Genomic DNA, 24546 nt, shown 5'->3' on the forward strand with positions numbered 1-24546 from the left:
TCCCATATAAGCGCCCTCGTCATTCACCCAGTCTGTGGTACGCAGTGTGTCGTACCTTAAAACAGACAAAACGCGTAAAGCAAAGACGTTCTACCGAGTTTTAAACTAGCAACATTTGTCATAAGATCGGTCCAATCTTTCAACCGAAGTAGCAAGTTTCGGAGTGATTTATTTCTGTTTTCAATTTCTGTCTGTCAGGGTGAATTCAATTAGTCGATTTGATAGCCGCTGTTTTATCCGCTTGAAAAAGGGTAATTCGTTGTCATTGCTCACCTGATTAAATGTTGCTGAACAAAGTGATTGAGAGTAATGAACGTAGTGAAGACGCTTATATAGGTCTTGCTGATTTTTGTTTTTTCAGGAAAAGTCTTTAAAGTCAATATTGATGCATTTATGAATGACCTTAGGTATTTTTGCAATTTTGGGATCAATTTAAATTCATCTGTTGAAAGTGACATAAATAGCACTCTCCAAATACGAACGTGGAAATGGCGCGAAAAAACGAGAGCGATTTCTAGTTTCGAAAGTGGAATTTAATTTTAAGATTTCCAGCAGAATAAAAATTTAACCTATTGATCCACTTTTCTCTAGCTGGGTTAATGTTATCAAAAAAGCGCCAATCATAAATATATCTAGAAATTCAAATAGCTTAAAGGGCATCTCTTTTTTCTTTGAAATTCGAAAGTTGAGATTTTTCAAGAAGGTCAGCGTTTTTTTATGTTGACTTGCGTTCATTACTCTTCTTCAATCCTCGATTGGCTATGTTTTATCATTTATTTATATATTTGTGTAGGTAGTTTTTTTCATGAAAAAGTCATCAAAGGTTGGCTCTCCAATTGTGAAAGTGTTAATTAAGAATAGCGCTGTCAATTTGGATTAATTAGATCAAAAAAGTCTTCTTCATTGCTACTAACAGTCTGCTGTCTATGCTAAAGCAGGAGGTACCTGTATGATACTTTCTGAATTTATTGTACTGATGCGTGATGAAATGGATAATTTCTCTTGTTCCTAATAAAATAAGTACGAGTGAAATTTTCTGAGAAATGGAATTCTCCTAAGGATTTAACATTTTTCTGACCATTTTTAAGGCATAGCCGCTTATGCACGGAGGATTCTCCCCACCTGTTGCCTCGCTAATATTAGATTCGACTTGGTAGGTTTCGAGAAAAGTCAAAATTTTTCAAAAAACGGACAAAAAATCAAAACATTGAATTTTCTGGGGGCCATAACTTTTTTTATTTTTCTTTTTGTAAGTAAATTTGGTATTAGCCGTTACACAGGGGAGATTTTCTCGATCATTTATTTTAATGGAACCCAAAGTCTCACATTTGGAAAGAAGTTTTGAGAAAAGTCAAAAAGTGTGAAAAAACGGTTACATAAAATTTTGATTTTTCCGAGGGTCAATTTTGCGTGTAAAAATTTTTCTGGGCGTAGCCGATTATGCATGGGAGCTTCCCTCAACCCGTTAATTCAATTGAACCTAAAAAAAGTCAGAGTTAAAAACATTGACTTTTCGGAGGGCCATAACTTTTTGTGTGAAATTTTTTGTAGCGTAACCGCTTATCCAGGGGAGCTTAATACAACTTTTTTCTTTCGATTGAACCCAAAATTTTTTGGAAGGGTAGCTTTGAGAAGTTTTTTCCGAGGGTCTCTACTTTTGTGGAAAAAAATTGGACATAGCCACTGATGCAGGCGAGCTTTACACAACCTGTTCTGGCTCTTTTCCACTTCCCCCACATTTAAAGTTTTCCATTTTGTCAGTTGTCTTACGTGTTATTATCGCTGAGTGCGTGATGTTACGTTGTAAGATATGAAGAACAACTGTGTTCACAATAGTTAGTTTGTTCACCATTCTAAAATTCATTACATTATGGGGAGAAAATTACATCTGGTGGAAATTTAAATTTTAAAAACTGAAATTTAGACGTGGGGAAAAGTGGAAAAGAGCCCCTCTTTCGATTGAAACTAAAATTTCAGATTTGGGAAGGTAGTTTTTGAGAAATGTCAAAAATTGAAAAACTAAAAATATGACTTTTTCTAGAACTAGAACTTTTTGTGTGACATTTTTTTATCGTAGCCGCTTATGCAAGGGAGCTTTAAAAAACTTGTTCTTTTTATTGAACCCAAATTATTCTGGGAGGGTAGTTTTCGAGAAACGTTTCGAGAATTATTTGATTTTTCCGAGGGTCATTACTTTTTATGGAAACAAATTGGGCGTAGCCGCTGATAGGGCAGCTTCCGGCTCTTCTTCCTCCCTCCCTCCCACCTGCAAATTTTCATAATTCAAATTACTGTTCACATTGTCATGAAAATTGACATGCAGACTAATTAGACCATGAAAACATATTTGATCTTCATAATCAACCTTGTAAAACCACCCCTTAGACCATAAAATTGATGCTTGTGTGAGGTGGGAGGCAAAAGGAAAAAGAGCCCAGCTTCCTGCTCTTTTCCAGTCACCTCCTTATAAATCAAATTTTGAAAAGCTCATTTAAGGTTGCCATAATGCTTTGAATTTTGGCATGTTGAACAAACTGCTAGCCGTGAACAGATTTGTTCTTCATACGTCACAAGGTATTATCATGCATATAGCCGTAATAACACATAAAACAATCATAAAAATTGATATTTTGAAAATTGGTGGGAATGAAAAAGAGCCGAGCTTCCAACAACCCGTTTTTTTGGTTGGACTCTACTCTAAATCATAGATTTGACAGTGTAGTTTTGGGAAAATGTAAAATTCTCAGATTTGATTGGGTTGTTTTGGGAAAATGAAAAAATCTCATTTTGCAATGTAGTTTTGAAAATATTTAAAATCTCAGATTTGGAATGATAGTTTTTGGAAAAAGAAAAAAATCAGATTTGGCAATGTAGTTTTGGGAAAATGAAAAAATCTGGGATTTGGCTATGTAGTTTTGGGAAAAATGAGCTCTTTTCCAGTTTCCCCCTTTCAAAATACCGATTTACGTGTTATTATGGCTAAATGCGTGATGTTACGCTGTAAAGTATGAAGAAAAAATCTGTTCAGAATTGTCGATTTGTTCACCACGCCAAATTTCATTGCATTATGAAAACGTTAAATAGACTTTTCAAAACTGAATTTGAAAGGGGGGAACTGGAAAAGAACTTCATTTTCCCAAAACTACATTGCCAAATCCAAGATTTTTTCATTTTCCAAAATGAAAAAATATCGAATTTGGCAATGTAGTTTTGAGAAAATGGAAAAATCTCAGATATGACAGGATAGTTTTGAAAAATGAAAAAATCTCAGATTTGGCAGGATAGGGAAAAAAAGAAAAACATTAGATTTGGCAGGACAGTGTTGGGAAAATGAAAAAATTTTAGATTTGGCTGGTAGTTTGGGAAAATGAAAAGTTTTCAGACTTGGCAATGTAGTTTTGGGAAAAAGAAAACTTCAGATTTGGCTAGTTAGTTTTGGGAAAATTAAAAGAAAAATCTCAGATAGACAGTGAAGTATGGTAACGAGTGGGCAGTCTTCTCAGATGAGTGGGCGATCTTTCCATTGGTACCACTTTTAAACTAATTTTTTCGAGAAAAGTGAAGTTTTTCTAAAGCGTCTCAAAAAAGAAAACAACCAAATCCCAAATATTTTTATATTACCGAACAGGTAATATGAAAATATCGAACAGGAATTATGCAATTTTTCTTATAAATACCGCTTCATTCCTCTAGACACCAGATTTTAACACAAATTCTCTCAAATCTGCAGAAATGACTCGTTGTCTAACTTTTCTCTGCCTGTGCGTAAGGGAACATTTCTCTCAGCTTCGTGGAATCCCGAATACCCACTGGATCTGTCATTTTTGACGCCAGTCATGGCGACCCAGTGCCTCCGGTCCTGGAGCCACCTCGGTTTATGCGCTTGTGTCACCTGGGAGTAAGCGACCGCATCTTGCCAGCGTCCAAGTTTTTCCTTGTACTGCTCTGGGGTTTTGCAATGTCCTTTAAGCCATTTGGAAGTGTAGTTCACGTTTCCGTCAGGGTCTGAGAGATAGGGACCTAATAAACGGTAGCCGCAATGCTAGAAATTGTTTCAAGCGGGATTTTGTCGAAAGTATCTGACAAGGCATTTGGTTATGTAAACATCAGCAGAGTTGCAAAGCTATTTTTGTCATAAATGGGCTTGGATGGTTTTCAAGACAGATATATTAGCGGAATGACTTACTCTGATTCTGCAGCCCCATCCCGTATGACCCTGGATAGCTCACCCTATTGAACATTCTGCTCATCCGTCCCCCTTGTCTCATCTTCCTCACTTGGTTAGCCCTCTCTACCAAGTAGTCTTCCTGTCTCTCAAGTGCCTCCGAGTCCATGTCCTGAAAAGAGTGTGCGGTTGGAGAGGAGGAGCCATTGTACCAATTTGTCATCAGATCATCCAATCTGTCATCTTCGCTATCAGCAGCACTCCTGGGTGTTCTGCCTGCATAGCCGGACATGATCCCTTAGTTTCTTAGTTTTTTTTTAGGCTATTTAAGGTAATTATCCAGTTTTTTGTTTATTGTTTTTGTTATTTTTTGTTGCTTTGTTATTTTTTTGTTGCTTTTTAAAACACGTGCCTTAAATATTTACTGCATAGTATTTAACCGCCTTTCAATGTATTTGCGGGATAATTTTCCCAAGTCGAAGAAGATCGCATTCTTGGGGTCTCCCTTAATTAGCCGGACCTTGTTTTTTTTTCAATATAATTGAAATTGATAATTTGTTTCGGGGCCTTTCGTTTGTCGCTCTGTTTTGTCGGCTAACTTGTCATATCGAGAATTAATCTTGTACTGTCAGCAACTTTCATCATATATGCTAGTGTTTTTGATTTGCTCCTGTAATTTCTAAACCTAATAGCCTTGATTTTCCTCTTTTTTTGCTTTTCAGTCTTATTCTGCCTTACTGGTTTTGGCTGATTTTTTTCGTGTTAGTTGCCTTTTTTTGTTTCGCTTCCAGGGCAAAATTGGTTGTTTTTTTTTCAGTTTAGATAGTGTGTGTTGCAAAAGTTTAAAGATTTAAAACTTAGATGCTCAAATTTTTTATGACAATTTATTATGGCATTTTTTCAGTTTTCGATTTAATGGGCTTCTTTCCACGTATTGTCGGTGAGTGGCCGCTTGGTAATAACTGAAAATTTAATTTAATGTTGTTTGGCGTGTTTCGTGACTGTTTTTATACTTGCGATAGCAAGTGTATTGCAACCGGGTACTATATTTTTTTCCGTAAATAATTTTGTTCACACGACTTACTCATTTCTTGGACTTGTCTTATCCTTTGGTCTCGTTACCACCACAGACAAAATTTGAGCATAATAGCTTATTAAATATCCGTCTAAAGCTTTTTTTTCGGCTCAGTATGTTTTTTATTTACTCAGTGAATTCATATTGGGTCGTTTTCGTTTTCTTCGATTTTATTCTAAGTGGTAGGAAGCTCCGCTTCGCCTGTATGTTTGAAATTTGAAAACTGAATGTTGCTAGGCAAAAAACTATGCTCTTTTGCAGCCAATAAAAATGCCGAATGGTCAATATTGAGAGAGACACGATGCATATTTTAAAATCAAGAGTGAATTGAGTAAAAATCCGATATCCGAAAATACAATTAAATGCTCTGATAACATGTTTAAGATTATAATTTCGCCACAGAAACATGTTATGAGAGAATTATTGGTATAAGCCTCAATAAATAGTTTTCAGCAATTGTTTTGTTCAATGAAGTGGAAATTTTTATCAAACAAATTTTTAATATGATATGATACAATTTGTTGCAATTGTTTTGAATAATAGTCAAAATTGTGAAAAAAGTTCTGCTGTAGCCCGAGTACAGTAATAGTTTCCACACTGTTCGATGCCCGTATTTCTCGGTTTGACCCTTGGTTTGAAACTATGCCGAAATGCTTATGCACGCATCCTAGATCCGTAGATATGGTATGACCCAGAGGCGGGTTTAATGGGGGAGGGGCCTACGCCCCCCTCAAGGATTCGACCCCCTGCCGACCCTCTTTTGGAACTTTTTATGAAAACTATTTTGGCCGAGTGACCCTAAATTTTTTTAAAGGCCTTTGGCGCCAATATATATTAATGTTGACGGGAAACGCGCGCAAAAAAAATTGTTGGTGAAATTTTTCAATAGAGGTCTAAAAACGCTATTTTGGCCTCTTTATTCAAAATTTTCGGCCAAAACAGGGAAGTTTTAGTGATTTGGGAGAGCTCGGAAAATCAATTTGGTCGACTTAAAAAAAGGCACCCAAATAAAAATCCCCCAAACCCCCCTCGAGAAAATCCCCTGGTATGACCGAATAGATTTAGTGATCTACTTACCAATTGCCCCCTTCAAGAAAGGTGGGAGGCAATGGTGAAGTAGATTAAGTTAGCAAATTTTTGACAAACCAGATTGCAGCAGCAAAACTCAAATTTTAAATGCAACGCTTTTGTGCTATTTCACTGCTTTTATTTATGGGGGTGATAATTCTTTAGTAGGTACCAAAGGGAGGGCGATTGGTAAGTAGATCCAGATTTAGTAACTTGACAACTGAATACACAATCAACAGATTGCGTTATCTGACGAGTTCGCCTTTTCAATCTTTGTCGCGTATTTTTGATCAAAATCAGTGTCCAGTTTTATTGTTACGACCATTGAAAACGGGTAGGAACTATGTATTCGGGTCTGTTTTAGTTTTTTATGTTTTCCACGCAAAAGCAGGTAGCACAAAATGATCGGAATGGGCATTAAAGAATATATGATATTAAAGCCCTTACAGTCGTGATTCGAACCATATTTTAAAATTTCAAAAAATTTTTCCCAGTGTCCAGAAAAACCGGTTTGAAACTCTTGATTTTTCGTCTTATTTCGAGCGAATAAAGCGAGTGAGCAGTCTTATTTCAGTTGCTTATAAGCTTACAATAACTTAGTTCAAAATGAAAGCTTAATTTTGTTTTACTTGAATAACGTTAGTTTTTTTTTGAGTATTTAGCACCTTTTTGGAATCAAAGTTTTCAAACATTCAAAAAAACATCAAAAACAATTTTTTGATGTTTTTCGTTTTCCTAGTAAATTTTCTACAAAAATTGCTTTTCAATTTGCTTATTTTAGTATGGCTGTCGAAAATACAAAATCCCCAGCTTTTTTGTTCAGCTCCTTTTATCATACCACGCCAAAAAAAAACGACAATGATTTGAAGAAATATTCTTGTATTTTTTAAGACCGGTCGGAACATTCTGTGCTACTTGCACAGTAACCGGGTATCCTTGTTACAGTATATGCATATAACCTAGCGATAATTTATAGTCGATGGAGGTAATGCAGACTATTGTATAAAATACCAGTGTCAAAAATACACAGTTGTTTTATAATACCTATGTAACAATTATATAACAGCTACGAAATTCATGCAAATTTCATTCATATGACGTAAATTTCGGCTTATGTACTCTGCGCATTTTCGGTTGGTTGAAACTTTTACTGGTTTATTTACTCTCACTTTTGATACTATCTGAAAGATTTGATGTTTTGATTTTGAATTCTAACATAAGACATGATAATTTTTTCTCAGTTTTGAATATTGTCATAGTAACTAAGATGCCAAATCAATGCGCTCCTTGTAACCAGTTTACTATTAACTTGTACCGTAGGCTGCAAATAAACCAGCACAGAACATTCTAAATTAAATGTAGGTAAGCTTTTTGATCTGATTAATGCACTGCTATCCGAAAAATTAATCATTTTTTGCTAGTAGTTTCAATTTTTTTGTAAATAAGTTTGTAATTTTTTTAATTGGTGTAATCTTTTGCGTGTATTTGCGATGTGCACCACAGCTCTGTGGGGAGAAAAAAAAATTCAGCAACGTTTATTTACAAACATTAGTTTTTGTCACAATATTTCCAAGACGTATGCTTCAGTGAACAAAAATTAGTTGAAACAATCATTCAGCTGACAATAGTTTATTGTCCATCTCTTAACTGCATACTCTGCATGTGTTCAGTGACATTCCCAACTCCTCTAGAAGTAGATGGCCCTGAGGTGTCATAAGGGACACTTCCCTCTGCCTGACGTCGTCTCGCCTCCTCTTTCCTCGCTCGTTTTTCCTCGTCAAACTTGTCCTTGTACTCATACCACTGATAGTAGGCCTCGCCCAATTCCTGCGAGGTGCCGACTTGGCCTGTAAATAAAGAGATTTTTCGATGAAATTCTTCCAGCAATAAATATATTCTTGAAGTCGACAACAGTTATTACGAATTCGGTGTTTTTGGTTTTTTTTTCCTGATTTCTTTTGTCAATTTAAGATAGTAATTTAACATTTTCGGTCCGATTTGTCTTTTTTTTTTCATTTCAAGCAGTTTTTTCTGAGAACTTTTTTTTTGTTAGTCATGAAATATGGCAGCAAAAAATTACTCGTGGACCCGTATCATAGTTCCCAAATGTTGTGTGGCTAAAGTAGATCGTGCAGGGTTAATGACCCATATTTGATGCTTCTGTTGCACTGAACATTGGCTCATAATGCTTGAATTTTATTGGTTGAAAATAAATCATATTAGGGAAAGCTGAAGGTTCATGATAAACAGAAGCTGGTACAACGTTCTTTTTTAAACGTTTTTGGGGCGATATAACGGAACGGTTTAGTTTTTAACTGACTTAATGGTGGGTTGAATATGTCGGCCAGTGACACTTGGTTAGCCTGTGCGTGGTTATCACACACAGTTTTCATCTCGTGCAGTCTTTTCTTGAAGTAGTCAGGCTCCTTCTTCAACTGAGCTGTCTCCCTTTCTATCACTCTCCTCTCCCACTTCTCTTTTTCGGCCTCCCACCCCCAAGCGGCGTCCAAGGGGGAGCTCTGGAAAGGAAGGCGTAGATTTACTTTAGGTGTTAATGAGTGAAGTGAAAAATTGATCAGTCAAGTGATTTTTCACCTAATAAGGTCGCGTGGCTTTTTTTTCAGGAAAAACTCATTTCGTTGAAGCATAGTTTTGTACTTACAACATGATCGAAGAAGAAAAAAAAAGTTAATGAGAAAATAGATTGCTCGTGGCTTTAAATTTCTGTTTCAAGGAAAAATCTTAAATTTGGTATCTCTCAATATAATATTTACCGGTGGGTAAGGAAGACTGCCGGTGCTGTGTTCATACCGGAAGTCGTAGTCTGGATATCCCTCGGGGTATTTGCTGTCGAACCACTCGCGAGTCTTCTTCTGGCTACTCGGTAAATTATAATCCAGAGTGTCCGGCACCAAGTCCCCTGCAATAAAGAGCAATTGATAATAAACCTGAAACAGCGGTCTGAGTTAGTTATTTTGAGGCTTAAAATGGAAATTCGCCTTTTTGAACTTGTAAAATTATGATTGAAACGCATGATATTACAAGCTAATGGTTATAATGAAGGGTAAGCTGTTCATAAAAGCAATTATTGTTGTATTGTTCTTAGATTCCGCTTTATACCATTCTGGGCTTACAGTCACACAAACATAGATGAGAATAAATAATAAATAAGATACTGCAAGCAGTTATTTGAAAGGATGACTTGCCTCTTGGCATGTTGAAGTTGTATGGGCCTGGGTAAGGCGTGTAGGACATGCGGCGCATCTTTCTCCCCAAACTCTTTTTCCACTTTTTCGCCTTCTTCGCCAAGAAATGCCCCGCACCTCTAGATTTTTTCCCTTGCTCCCCCTCGTCTGAGAAATAGTTGAGATTGGACGAAAAAGTTTGACCGGATCCACCCGAAGTCATTGTTGAGCGTTTTCTTTTTCTTCTTGGTTTGTGTTGTCGTTGATTGTTTTTGGTAGATTTGTTTTTGGTAGATTAGTTTTTAGATTTGGAAAAGAAATTTGACTGCGAGGTGACTTTTATGACCTTGAAAAGCAAATTTTTTCTTGCTCTGCTATGATTTTTGATTCATTTGTAAAGAAAAATTGCGACGTTTCCGAGAAGCAATGGAATCATGGACTAAACAGACGGTTATTGCTAAGATGTCTTGACTGTTTCCTGTTTCCAATGCTCTCTAGAGCAGCACAAAAGCGTTCGAAACTGACATTGGTTTAACAAGCTATGGTTGTATTTTAGCAATAGTGCGGTTACTGCAATCACAATAAGGATATTTTCAGTCAAAGTATTTGACTAATTTCTTTTTTGCTTTTACAGGATATATCTGAGATTGTGATTTCGAAGAAACAGAACACTGGCAGCCTAGAGGCTTCAGAGGGGGACAGTGTCTCGACTGCTGCCAGATCTCACCTCGCTGGGGGAGGGAAAGCTGCAGCAAAAGTAGATGGGTCTGGTCTCCCAACAGTGCCTAACTATGTTTATGAGGACTGGACTGAAACACAGGTGACAAGGATATCAAACTTTGATTCTTTTTCCTTTCACCCGGCTGAAAGTTTTTATAAGTAAATTTTCTGTTTCAATCGTCCGACTGGTACAGAATTTCGCTTGCGGACGAAAAAGACCCTAAATTTTTAAATTGAATGTATCACAGAAGTGAATTAATCTCTAATTTCGCAACTGGATATCATTTTAATCCTATGTAATCCAATCCGATGTTGGTAGTTTTTTTTTCAAAAAAAAGTATTGAGGTCGGAACATTCTGCTCAACTTGCACAATGTTTGTTTCTGCGTGGAATGAGTGGTGGTTTTGTTTGTTGTTGAGGAGGCGGGTGATACTGGGACCACTCCAACCGTGATTGAAGTGGGATTCGAAACCACGACCTTCGTGTTAGAGGCCTCTCATGGTTTTGTGTTGTTATGCAGGTTAAGGCACTGCGACAGGGATTGCGGCGACTGAAGAATGACTGGGAGGAGGTGCAGAGACTCCACTTCCCTCAGAGGACTGTGGATCAGATGAAGAAGGCTCTCAATGCATTCAGAAAACAAAAGTATGACTCACTTTTTTTTAAAATTGGGTCATTTTGATATAAAATAGAGTCCATAACAATATATGCTTGAAACTAAAAGATCTTTTACTTCATCTAATTTCTACGGAATTCGAAAGAAAATTAATAAAAAACTACGTTTTTTTCTCATTTGCATCAGTTCATTTGTAACTTTTCTCGAACAAAAACTCATCAACTTTCTGTTGACTATTTGGTATTCGAATTTTGTATCCTATAGAACGAGCATACCTTCTGATTTAAAAGCTTCGTCCGCCCCAAAAAAAAGTGATACACCTGCTCATTTATGACAACGCATAAATTTTTAGTTGAGCTTTTAAGTGTATAATGTAGGTTCAATCACGGTTAAAGTTGTATTTGATTTAAATTACAAGTTGTCGAGCAGATTAATGCTATCGTATGTGGAGCAACTGTCTTTTTAGACGGCAAGAGCGGCGTCTTGCAAATGCAGCAGCAGCGGCCATTACAGCAGCACAGACGGATGCTATTTCTGCGGCCAGTAGCAACCTAACAAGCTCCCAAGTATCTAGTATTCCTAACTCACAAGATAAGGAAAGCGTAATAATTCTTTCCCAAACCGAAGATGAAGCAGACGAGGACGATCGAAATGATGGAAGTAGTTGTCGGCCGGAACCGAAGCACGACTCGGGCGACGACTCTTGTTCGTTAGCATCCCTCATACGAGCGGAGGCTGACAACAAGAATGTTTCAAGTATAAGTAGTGTGAATGGATCCAAGAAGCAAAACACAGCGGGGAAAATGTCAAAAGATGTAGCAAAATGTAAGTGAAGTTAAATCAAAATTTTTCAGAATTTTTAAGAGTCGATGGACGTTATTCAGACTCATTGTATAGTTTGCAGTTTTTTTTTTCGTTTTCAGGAAAAGTCTTAAATTTAGTTCAGGCTCAAAGTTACATTTTTGTGGTTTGACTTTTGATTTCTTTTCAAGTTCAGTTTATTTCCTTTGTTGAAAGGAGGGCAAACTCTACTATCGAACAGCGAAAGTGTAAAGGTGACAAAAAACGCAATCGACTTCTAGTTTCAAAATATTTAAAATTTCCAATGCAGGACGAGTAAAGTTCAATTCAATTCATTTCCCTAAATTTAATTCATTTTATTGGTATTTTCAATAATGCAGTACACATCCTAATAGATGAGATCTCTTATCAGGGCCACAGATGCCACAGCAGTGTGATGAGGACCTGATGCCTCTCAGTCTGATTAGGGAGACGAAGGCCTCCTCCGAGTTCGAGGACTACCTCCGAAGCATACCCACTCTGTCCAGACGCAAAATCAAACTATTCATACAGGTGCAGTCTAAAATGAGTACAGTTTCATGCATTTCTGTCTTATAGAGCTCGAAATTCAAAAGAAATCAATCATAAAATAACTTGATGAGTCGATGAAATTAGTTCAGACTCTCATTTAAGCCGTGATGATTTTTTTCTTTTTTTTTGTTTCAGGAAAAGATATAAAATCTGTCGATGCTCAAGTCTACTTTTTTAGGTTTTGACATCTTATTTCTTTTTAGGTTAAGTTCATTTTCTTTGTTAAAAGACGGCAAACTCGACTATCGAGCAGCAAAAGTGTCGAGCAAAACGTGATCGAATTCTAGTTTCGAAAGTGGAATTTAGTTATCAGATTTCCCAGCGAAATAAAAATTTATTCTATTGATTCAGTTTTCTGTAATTGTGTTAGTTTCCAGTCCTAAATTGTTCCCGAAATTCAAAGAGCTTTAAGGACATTTTTTCATTGGAAGTTATTTTACTTTTAAAAAAAAAAACAAGAATGTTCTCTTGCGGTCATTGACTCTTTTCCAACTGTCTGTTGGCTATGTTCGCGATTTGAAATAAGTTTTCTGCTGATGATTTTGCGGCTTAATGCTATCGGCTTAAGCTATATCAGTTTAGTTTCCAAATAATGCAGTCTACTTTTATAGCTATCGTGGATCCAATTTGGGTGTTACAAGAAGTTTTTGACGAAAGTGCGAAGCATGTCCTGCAAAAAAAAACAATTTTGAGGTATCGAAATTAGATTTTAGTTTTTGGAGTGGAAATAGAAATTTAACCTATCGATCCAGTTTTCTCTAATTAGCTGGCTGTTTTCAAAACACTCATATAAAAAAAATTCTTGAAGTTTTTTAATGATCTATATGTTGATATATTTTCTTTGAAACTCAAAATTCGACAATAGATTTCAGAAAGAAAAAAAATCATTTTTTGGTTTCTATGAGTTAATTGACAATTTTCCAGCTGTGTGTTGGCCATCTATTTTTAATTTTGAAATTTCTTTTAACCGTTTTTGCTAGTATTTACGAATTACAGCTTGGCCTCCGTGTTAGAACTCATGATAGATTGCTGTAGTTTACTAAGGATTTTGATTCAAGTTATACGATTAAACGTTTTTATACGAAAACCTTGTGGCGATTGGCGGTAAACTCAAAGTTAGAACTCCAGAAAACCTAGGAACTATTGGTTCTTGAATTCAGTGATATGCAATTGCTCGACTTTTACCTTTTTAATTTTGTTTGAAATAGATAGAAAGTCTGATCGAACGTATTGAAGAAACCCATTCGGTTAACTCATAGAAAATGAGAAACGATTGATACCCGTTCGAGTAATGATACTCAATGTACTCAATAAAACCGTTTAAACTCATTTAGGAATGATAGGTGAACAGCGTGGTATTATATGAGCCTATATCTATCTATAGGAAGCTAACAGTCAGTTACGCTTGCTCTAAAGGGGATTAATTTTACGCCCCCCCCCTGGAATCCACTTAAATTTGGACCATTTTTAATAGCTTGTCTCTGGTTTCCACTGACCTGCAGGCACCAAATTGTGCGCCTATCCAGTGCACAGTTTGGTCTCGTATTGGGGGAGTGGAAAAGAGCCAAAACAACGATTTGAATTCCATTTATTTTCAAAAAAGTATAATTTAATAAAATTTTAAGAATAGTAGGGTACCTGCTTGATATCATAGGAGGCTAACAGGGCATCAGCTACGCCTGCACTAAGGATGATTAATTTAAGCGCAGTTGTAACCATTTTAGTAGGATCAAACGTAGAGTTGAACTCTCTGCTCGCCCTTCCGCACAGGGTTAGTGAGTGAAGGTTATTTGTGCAATTAATTGTGTCGTGTTTAGAACTACAGGAAGTGTGAGGGGGATGAGGAGAAGCAAATGCAGGTGGTGGACAGACATGCCCCACTCCTGTTCCCACACATTCTAGCCCTCCAGTACTACAGGAAAGTCAAAGGTACTTCTAGACTAGTTACAGAATGTAATTTCCACTCTACTATTTACGCTATTTTTGAGTTCCAAAGCTCGGTTTTGAATGAAACGCTAATTTCGCGTGCTCTCATTTTCAGTTACTAAACGAAAAAGAAGTAGAAAATTAACTGGAGAATCGATGATATATTTCTTTCAGTTGTCTTCTTTATTTTACTCGACATGGAGGGGAATTTTGACTTTGAGTTTTGTATAATGTATAGAGACACAGGGCAACTCATATAGATTGTCCTGCGAATAAATACTGATTTTATTTTTGATAATTTTTCAATATAGCCATTTCCTTGTGAAAATCTGAAGCTCGAATCTTGCTGAAATAATTTTTGCAAATTTATATTGAAGTTATTTGGGTGATGGTTTTGTAGGGAATTGTGAGCAGCTGATCACATCCCAGTTGGACAGTGTGAGTAGCAGGGAACTGTTCAAGGCCAGATTGACTGGAGCCAGGGCAGCCGCCACTACTCGAACCAGAGAACTTGTCCAACAGCTAGAGAAAGGTCAGTAATCCAAATTGATGTTGCTTGATTTGGATATCCAGTAAACAACTTTTCTCAGCTACAAAAGTTACTTTCTAAGTATCTTTTTGGAGTCAGCCCGACGGCTAAAATGACCCTGATGTGAAATATTCTTCGATCTTGTAGGGTGTGCTATTTTTGGTACTTGATTTTGTGTGAAAAAAAAAACAGTTTTTATTTTCTTGGGTCTGCTGGAACAAACCAAAGGGTATCTCTGTTTGTTGTAAGTCGAATGATCATTAAGATTTCTGCATGTTATTCTATTTTGATTGTTTTGTGTTTTCAGTAACTGCGCGTGATCTGGTGATCCAGCAGAGGTTCTATGATAAGAAAGTGAAGCAGTTGATGGAGAAGAGACCCCAATTCGCGCACTCGGTCGCCACCCAATCAGACCCAGACATGCCCCAGAAGAAGTTCACATACTCCAAACAGTTCAAGTCAGTTCATCTCCGATTATTACTTGTCAATCAAACTCAGCCATTTGTTGCTTGCATGCTAATTGAATACGAATTTTAGTAATGAACTTCTTCATCTCTTGAAATCCCATAATATTACTTGTCATTCAAACTCAACCATTCGTTGATTGCATGCTATAACTAGAATTTTAATAATGAACTTCTTCATAAAGATCTTGAATATTTTATAGTCTTTCAATTTTATTATGAAATAAAGATTAAAGATTGTTGAAATATATATTTGGTAATCGAGTATGGTTTAAGAAATTTAGTGGTTTTTTCGAAAACATAGAGGGTTTTAGGGAGGCTTTGAAAGAACTACTGGAGCACTATCTGAAGACTTACTACGTTGAGGCGATTCACGGTTCCAGAGACCTTGTGCTGAAAAGGTACTTCTCTCGCAAACTGCTTCCTTTCTGGGCGCCTCCCAAACCCCCAACTGCTACTACACCATCGGGCGGAGTGGATACTACTGGTAAAGATGAAGCAATGGGAACTGAAGCACAGGATGCAAGTGGGGAAACGGAGACAAAGGCGAAGAAAAGTGGTGAGCTTTGACATCCGTGGTATATATGAGAAGTAGTTAAATAATCAAATTGATTTGCATTTTACTCGTAAGTGTAGAGAAGTAATGACTATGAAATTAAAATAAGATTTGATAAATTCCAGCAGAAATCAATGACATTTACAGCAAACTAAGTTTCTAATCGGTAAATGTTGTCTGTCTAGGAGCAACACTAGGCTCAGTGCCCTTAAGACATTGGCCCTTGATAAACAAGTAAATAATCATGTACTCAAATTATTCAATTAAGAACATAAAAGATGGCAACAATTATACTGTTTTTTAAATTTTATCCAATTAAAATTTTTTTACATCAAATCTTCGATCAATTAACTCTAAATACTCTCAAAGTATCAGAGCGTGTTCGAATGATGGGTGAAGGAACTGTACATAGTAACATCTATATCTAATACTTCATATTTTTTAAGGGTCCATGAAGGTAGTTCAGACTCTTCTATAGGTCGCGATGAATTTTTTTCAGCAAAGTCCAAAATTTTTTCACGCTCAAATTTACTTTTTCGCGGTTTGAACTTTGGTTTCTTTTTTTTCAGTTCATTTCGTTTTTTTACACAAGCATAGCTTGTGTAATAGTATGAACTATTTTTTTTCCAACCTAAGTCGCAAATATTGATGCGACGCAAATATTGTTGCGATAAAATGTGTTCATTTTGAAAGTTTATTTTGATCAATAACCAGCTATTAAGTACAGCCAATGCTAAGGATATTAACACCGACTATTATTTGTTCCGACTTTCGTATCGAAAGGAACGGAATATTTGTGCTAGGGGTGGTTTTTTTATTTTGACAAATTTCGACTTTTTAACTAGCCATTTTGACGGAATTTTTTATATCAGTCAAAAGGTATTGTTGCCCTGAACTGAAATTTATAAAGATATTTCACCTGTGATCTTTTTTCGTGAATTTTGGGGGGGTTGAAAATTGCCATTCTGGTCAATTTGGGAAAATAATGTGCGATATGTTTCGGACTATTAACGCGTAAGCGGAGATTTGATCCGTCGTGGAAAAAGTGCCAAAGTGGATGAAGGAAGCTTATTTGCCATAATTACCATTCATTTTATTTTAATTAACATTTAATTTTTTCCTTTTCCATAGACCTTATTCTCAGCAGCGTTATCGGTCATATTTTGCTTGTGTATGCGAAGTGCAACTTCGCCTCTGTGTAAAAGAAAGGTAAATTCCTCTTTCGAATAACAAAAGTGTAAAAGTCGCCAAAAACTTGATCGACTTCTATTTTGGAAAATGGAATTTGATTTTTAGATTTCATAACGAAACGTTTTTTTATTGCTCCTGTTTTCTCAAATTGTGTTAATTTCATCAGGCCACCTATTTTTTCTAGAAAATTTGAAAGTTTAAATTTAAAGGAAATTTAAAAAACAACCAAGTCTGTTTTTTAACCGTTTAATTGAGTTCATTGAATCTTTTCCAGCTGTCTGTTGGCTATGTTTTTATTTTCTACAAAAATTGGAAAAAATTTTCAGTAATAAAAATTGAATCTTGATGCTGCAAATGATCTAAAAGTTAAATCATTCTTGGCACTTAGTCATCAGATTCTTAAACGTGTTCATGCTTCTACTTACTGCATATGCTCAAATATACTCCCGATGAGCTTGTCTAGGGGCAGGGACCAAAGGAACTGAGACCTAACTTAAGTACCTAGCACTATGAATGGATCTGAGACACGCGTTTAGTTTACGCACACGTGTTTAGTTTATAAATGTGTAGTCCTTGTAGAATAATGCAATACACCAACATAAAAAACAAATGAATTTCCCAAAACATGAGTTTATGCAGTTTTTGGTTTATCTAGAAAAATATTATCAAAAAAGTTCTTTGAACCAATTTGCTAAATTGGTATAGTATTTCATCAACATTATTACACAAGCATAGCTTGTGTTATAGTATGAAACTCCTTTTTTTTAACTTAACTCGCAAATGTTGTTGCGCTGCAATTGTTGTGACAAAATGTTTTCATTTTAGAAGTGTTCATTTTGATATACTCAAGTTTCTGGACAGTTTGGAATTTTCTTGTTGATTAATGTATGACATTTCGGAAAAAATAACTGTTAGAGCCTTTTAACCATTCAATGTTAATTGACTGGTGCATTTAAACTTTGTTTCGGCGGGTAAATACTTATTTAGATGGCCATTCATTGATCTATCAATGATAGCTGTATCATCAGCAAAAAGTAGGTTTAGAATTCTTGCAAATCTTAGGCAGGTCGTTTGTATAGATAAGAAACAATAATTGGTCAAGCACTGACCCTTGTGGTACGCCATGCTTGATTTTTTTTGGTTAAATGAGAGAAACTCCTAATCCAACATTTTGCGGTCGGTCAGCTAAACAATTTTTAGTAAGAGCGAGAGACAATCCTCTGATCCCATATCACTTTAGCTTACAAAGCAAATACTGGTGATTAACTGTGTCAAATGTTAAGATCAAGTATCATGCCTTTGATCATTGCCCTATGCGATAAGCAAGGGTATTGCTGCCGGGTACTAAATTAAATCTCCACTTTTAGCTTATCTTCCAATATATAGTTTAATTATTTCGTTAATCAATAGAAATATTTTGAGCATGTCTGCATTATTTGAATAAAAACCCGTTTTTCTGAAATTTTCATTTTGTTTTTGAATCGGCCTCAAAGCTTTCTACATATTTAAGCTTTTTGGCCTCATATTGCGTCGTTTTAGAGAATAATTTCTTAAATGCGTTTTTGTGTGGGTGTTTTGAGGTGGATCTGAAAACTTTTTTTTTTGATTTTCAAGTTTTGATGAAACCGTTTTTTTTTCGGCTCAACGGGTATCTGCTTTGTTTCGCATCCAGAACCATAAATGGGTCCGCAAAGAGTTGCTGTTTTGAACCCCGCTGTCAGTAAAAATTTCCTTGTTTAAAGAAGGTATCATTTTCCGAACGTAAGCTGTTTTTTTTCCCACTGCTGTATGGGAAGCGTAACTTCTCGAATAAGTAAAAAAACGTTGGTGCTTAGTTGAAACTATGAACAAGTTATGCTGTCATGGTACTAAGACAATATGTTGAAAACCTGGTATATTGCATCGATATTTTTAAAAGGGGTCACAAAATTTAAAATGATGTTTTCTTATTTAGAATGGGGAGTAACTTCTGAATCTCTGCTGCAAGTAGCACGGCTTCTGCTCGGCGTTCAGAGTCAAGAATCTAGCTCAAAATCCTCAAAAATATTAGACGTGGGCGGGGCTAAAACTTCCTCAACTATAGGCGAAGGCAAGAAGAAAGATGACTCCGGTCAGGTTAAAGATGCCAAGAAAAGCAACGAATGTTTGCTAAACGAAAAGAATAGCTCAAATAACGCCAAAATAGATGCCGTGAAAACAAGCAAAGTGACGTCTAATGTTCAGGTTAAGAAAAAGTCGAGTGGCAACGAGCAATCTCAAGCTAAACAGATTAAGCAGAAATCTGGTGGTTCTAATGGCCAAGTTGCAAGTTTCAACGGGGGTGCAAATATCGTTGCGAACACAGAGGAAGAAAACGAGAACCCATTGGATAGTTCAAATGAAGACATCGCTCTAGCTTCGCTGATCATGTCAGAATTGAGTACAAGTAAACAACAAAATAGACAAACTACGTGCAACGGAAGTGAAAAACAAGAAGACGTGATCAAAAGGTCGACTCTTAATTTGACTGCAGGAAAAAGTGATGTTTTCACACAGCCACATGGAAACAATGGTAACATCTCTCCGAAAGTGAACGGTTCTAGAAATATAGAAATAGTTAGCCCGAGTGATAATGTTATTACTACAAATAGCTATGAGAAGTTAGTAAAACATGTATCGCTATCTCCTCCGAGAATGAGTGTATCTCAGACTCAAAATGGCGGCGATGTAAGTTCGATCCCAATAGGAAATCAGTCTTTAGTGAATAATGACTATATCAGCCAGCTTAGTGAGTTACAAAAGCAGATAAGTGTTGCAGTTGCCAATAGTCAGAAACAGTTTACAGTTGATGCGAATAATGCTAGCCGAAGAGGTAGTGAGTCATCATCGGCAACAGCTAGAGGAAGCAAAAGAAGGTCATCGATCAAGAATTCGCCCCCAGGGATGCAAGGAACTTCTGACCATTTATCACCAGGAAATGATACAGAGAGTCCTAATGTTTATTTGGCGAACATGAGTAGTATGGTTCAAAATACGGGTTTGGAAAGTGTGAGTAAACAGTTTGCATTGAATAGTCCCCCGGCTAAAAATCAAAGAATTGAAGAAGTGGAACAAGGGAGTTCAATAGCTAGTCACATTGACCTTTCCAAAATTATGAAATCAATTGAAATGATGAAAAATAGCGAAAGAAATGAAATGGCAGTTGAACAATCTATGATCGCCCAAAGAATGGTGCAACAGCAAAATAGTGCGACCTCGCAAAAAGTGCAAAGCCCGCCGCGTCATCAACAGTCATCGCCTATTTTATCTCGACAACAATCACCCAGTGTCCAAAATGCAAACATCTACATGAACAACTTGGGCCATTTAGCAAATGGTTCCTCGTTTCAAAAGAATGCCAAAATGGAACTGGATGATACTTTAACTGTTGACAACGTTCAAAGTTTACCAGGTTTTGAGAATTTCATGTCTCTTCAAGCACATGCAACGCCATCTAGATCATCTGTCGCTCCGGGGAAAAGTTTGAATAATGGTCGCGTAGTTAGTCAGGTTTCTCCTAATCAAGCTTCACGGTCGAACCACAACTTTGAATCCCAACAAGTCTCGCCAAATCAGAATTTTGGAGTCAACCAGGATCTGGGAACTACTCATCAGAATTTGAAAACAAATCAGTTATCTCCTAATCAAAAATTGGGAGCCAATAACACGTCTCCCAGTCACGTTATGAGAGCCAATGAGATTTTAGCCTACGAGAAAAACGCCTCCAAGAAAATATCTCCAAAATTGAAATTAGGAGTGAATCAGAAATACACTAACCAAAATAATACTGCACATAGCCATGTGTCAGGGAGTCAGTTTTCAGGAGCCAATCAAGTTTCAACTAGTCAGATGTCAGCAGCCAATCAGCTTTCGCCAAATCAAATTGTGGGAGCCGCAAATACTTCATTCAGTCAGATGCTGGGTGCACATAACTTGGGTTATAACCAAATTTTTCAAGACAATCGGGCATTAGAAAGTCAGATTTTGATTGCCAACCAACTTTCACCGATCCAAAATTCGGGAGCTAATCAATATTCACCGAATAATGCATCGCCTAGTTCTGTTCCCGATTACTCAAACCTTCTCAGGCAAATGAATTATTCGCCCAATACGCCCACGTCATCAATAGTCAAACAGCCAACTGTCGCCAAGAAGTCTAGTGGCTTCAAGATCAGCGGGGCACTTGGAAAGGTTGAACATAGACCCAACCTACAACAAAATGCGAAACCTAGTTCGAACCAAACTACGCAATTCAACCACCCGCAGCAGTTTTCAGCAGGATATCAGTTGGCTGTAAATGGAAATGCGGCTTATTTTCCACAAAACTACAGCCAACAATTGAGTCCAATTATGCATCAACAGAATGCGTTGCTGAACTATCAGCAAGGAGCCAGTCACCCCTGTCAATTGAATTCAGACCAACAGCAAAACCCTAATGTGCAATTCCGAACTATTTTTAACCTCGAATCTCCGGAGAATTGAGGCTCGCATTGAATTCCAATCTTAGAACTTAGAACTTCGCTTACATAGTTTTGTAAACCTATTTTAATTGCAATTGAGGAGCTTTTGGTGGCATTTTATTTAGTGCCTATTTATTTTGTTTTTAAAACTACTGTTTTTGTTAACCAAGTACCTACCTTCGGGGAATGATAGATATTTTGTGGATCAATTGTCTATCTGAAGTCATCAATACAATTTTGAATTCCGACAAAAGTTTTCGTCGCCATTGAGTTCGGTTGAGTTTTGAAGGCAATGGTTAATTTTGAATCGATTGTTTTCCAAGTTGTTGTCGATTGTTGGAATCTTCGTGCTCAAGTGAAATTTTCAATTGCTTTCTTGCAACGAAGCAGGTAGTAAATCTGATCCGAAGCTGTCTCAAGATCTTATGCAGGTTTTTCTCTTCCGAAGCTTTAATGGTTGGGCTATAAAGAGGGAAGCTACGCATGATGCCAGTGGGGGTAGCACTGGAGTCTTACCCCCACAATAAGCGAATTAATTATCTACTTATTGATCCAATTTTTTCAAGTTGGGTTCAAATTATTAAGATTCCATGAACGTAGTTCAGATGCTACAGGTCGCGACATTTTTTTTCGGTCTTTAAGAAAAGTCATGAAATTTGTTTAGGCTCTAATTTTTTTCCCGGTTTGACTTTTGATTTCTTTTCAAGTTCAGTTTATTGTCTTTGGTGAAAAATTAAATCGACTTCTAATTTCGAAAGTGGATTTTAATTTTCAGATTTCCTAGCGAAATACTCGTTTGTATGTTCGCCAGTTGGATTGCCTCAATTTAATTTTAAATGATTTCTCTATCAGGTTAATACGTTGTCTATTTGTTGCTTATAATTGCCAACAGAAAGTAAAAATCTCAATATTATAAGATCTCTTATTCTGACAACTTTTTGTTTGCACTGCATGTAGCTCCAAACACGGACGATTGACTCCTAGAGCATTTGCGACGAATGTAAGCACATAGCAAAATATGAGTTCAAACCAACCATAGCATGTTGCTATGCCAGTAGCCCAATTATTTCCGTTTACAGTTATCATAGCGAATCTCCTTGTTATCAAAGCAAAAATACCAGGAGATTTTTTTTCAAATATGAGCTATCGAATTTTTTAAGCGTCGGTACATTTTCGGCCGTTCCATTTGGCAACGAGCGAATGGTAGTGAATTCGGAAAGAATCAACGCTGTAATGAGGCTATCAATTGTCAAGAAGAATACGAAAGTTCAGAATTGGGAGTGATCCTTACGCAATTAACCGTTTTTCAGTTAGAAAGAAGTCTTGATGATTTTTTGTTTCTTTTTTTTTCTCACCAAAAAGTCATACAATGCTCCAAGAACTACAGAAGTGCAGTCATACCTTAATGCATTTATGAATGTACTTAAGTTTAAATGAACTTTAAAGTTCAATTCAAATTCATCTGCCTAAATGTAAATTGCGCTCTCCAATTACGGAAGTGAAAATAGCTCGAAAATAAATTAAGACTATTTTCAAAATTGAGTTTTGATTGTTAAATTTTCCAGCAGAAAAAGATATAACCATTGATCCAGTTTTCTTAAATGGAAGTAATTTTATCAATAAAGTTGTCAATTATAAGTTGTTCTTGAACTTCAAATGCTTTAAGCCAGTTTTTTTTCGAAAAATGAAATGAAAAGTTTCAATAATTTTCTTTGTTTTTCCCGTTTCTTTAACACATTTCCTGCTTTCGGTTGGCTAATTTTTGTTACTGGAAGCCATACGTTTCAGAATGGAAGTGTTACTCCAGTGCTACCCGCACTGGCATCAGGCGTAGTTTCCCTCTTTATAGCCCAACCATTAAAGGTTCGGTACAAAAAAGATTGACGAATTTAAGAGTCATGAACGAATTGATTACTCTTGTACAGGTCGTGGTTATTTTTTTCAGGCTCAAATTTATTTTTTGCTATTTGACTTTTGATTTCTTAAGTTCATTTCATTTTTTTGTTATAAGGAAGGCAAACTCCACTATCGAACAGAAAAAGTGTAAAAGTCACGAAAAACGTGATCGACTTCTAGTTTCGTAAATGCTATTTCATTATCAGTTTTCCCATCGAAACAAAAGTGTTATCTTTTGATCCAGTTGTCTCGAAATGGGTTAATGTTATCATAAAGGGGGTCAAACATCAATTGTAGTGAAATTCAAAGAGCTTCAAAGGCGTATACCTTTTTTAAAATCAAGTCATTTTTTTCGGTTTCCTTGCGTTCATTGCTCTTTTCCAAGTGCCAATTGGCTATGCTTGTATTTTGAAGCTTGTTTACTTATCAGGTTTATTTTGTCCTCTTTTTACTCTTGCGAAACGAGTGTAATAGTACGAACCTTCTCTTTTCCCAACCTAAGTCGCAAATATTGGTGCCACTTTTGGGAAACCTTCACAGATTTTTCATAGCATTTGCTTTGACATTCGAATTGTAATGAGTTAACACAGTTGATGCATTTTTAATTCATCAAATGAACCGAAAAAAAATTTTTTGTTTCAAACAACAACAATTATTAAAACTCGATTTCAGAAAATTTCTAACTCAATTTATCTCGCAACTTTTTGAATTTTGAAAGATAATTTATAATTTAATGTGGCTTTATGCTTAGCGATTTGTTACCTGCAAAGATAGTGTGGATGCTTTCAGTTTGTTTGTATTCCAAATTAATACTTGCAAAATTGAGTCTATTTGTTTTTGTTGCCACTTTTGCTGAATGGCATCGGCAGTTTTTTAGCATATGTAGCTGCTTAATTCGTGACTAGCGGTTGTCGGTTGTTAAGCTTGCATGGCTGAGTGGATAGTGCGTGAGACTCAAAATCTCTTGATTGCAGTAGATCTCGGATTCGAATCTTGCATGTAGCCGAGTTTTTGCTAATTCGAGGCTTATTTCTACTTTTTCTTATTTCACTTGATAGAGCTACTGTTTGGTCATGTTCTCGCAAGTGTTTCCTTTTTTGTTTGTAATCAGTTCACCTCTCGCTCTAAATTAGTCTGAAAATCATATTTTTTGACATTGAGATAAGTACTCCGGAATAACTTTGTAATCCAAATGAAGACTTAATTGGCAGTTTGACCCTTTATTAGCTTTAAGTGATGTATCAAAACGGGGCGTGAAAACTTAGCATAGGAAATAGTTCCTTCTCAGTCATTGAGTGATCGGAAC

The 24546-nt window shown here is 36.4% G+C and overlaps 1 protein-coding gene across 1 annotated transcript in view; it reads left to right on the forward strand.

The window, feature by feature from the left end:
• LOC134841995 (uncharacterized) overlaps positions 1-21597 on the forward strand; it is a 32094-nt gene extending 10497 nt beyond the window's left edge. The window contains exons 6-14 of the mRNA XM_063858124.1: positions 10128-10313; positions 10734-10858; positions 11296-11654; positions 12043-12182; positions 14018-14129; positions 14527-14658; positions 14963-15113; positions 15434-15678; positions 18821-21597. Coding sequence (XP_063714194.1) covers positions 10128-10313; positions 10734-10858; positions 11296-11654; positions 12043-12182; positions 14018-14129; positions 14527-14658; positions 14963-15113; positions 15434-15678; positions 18821-21366 — 3996 coding nt within the window. The 3' untranslated portion in view covers positions 21367-21597. The remainder of the gene's footprint in view (positions 1-10127; positions 10314-10733; positions 10859-11295; positions 11655-12042; positions 12183-14017; positions 14130-14526; positions 14659-14962; positions 15114-15433; positions 15679-18820) is intronic.
• The last annotated feature ends 2949 nt before the right edge of the window (positions 21598-24546 follow it).

The sequence above is a fragment of the Symsagittifera roscoffensis genome, chromosome 3, assembly GCF_963678635.1.
Source record: "Symsagittifera roscoffensis chromosome 3, txSymRosc1.1, whole genome shotgun sequence".
In the NCBI taxonomy this organism is placed as follows: domain Eukaryota; kingdom Metazoa; phylum Xenacoelomorpha; order Acoela; family Convolutidae; genus Symsagittifera; species Symsagittifera roscoffensis.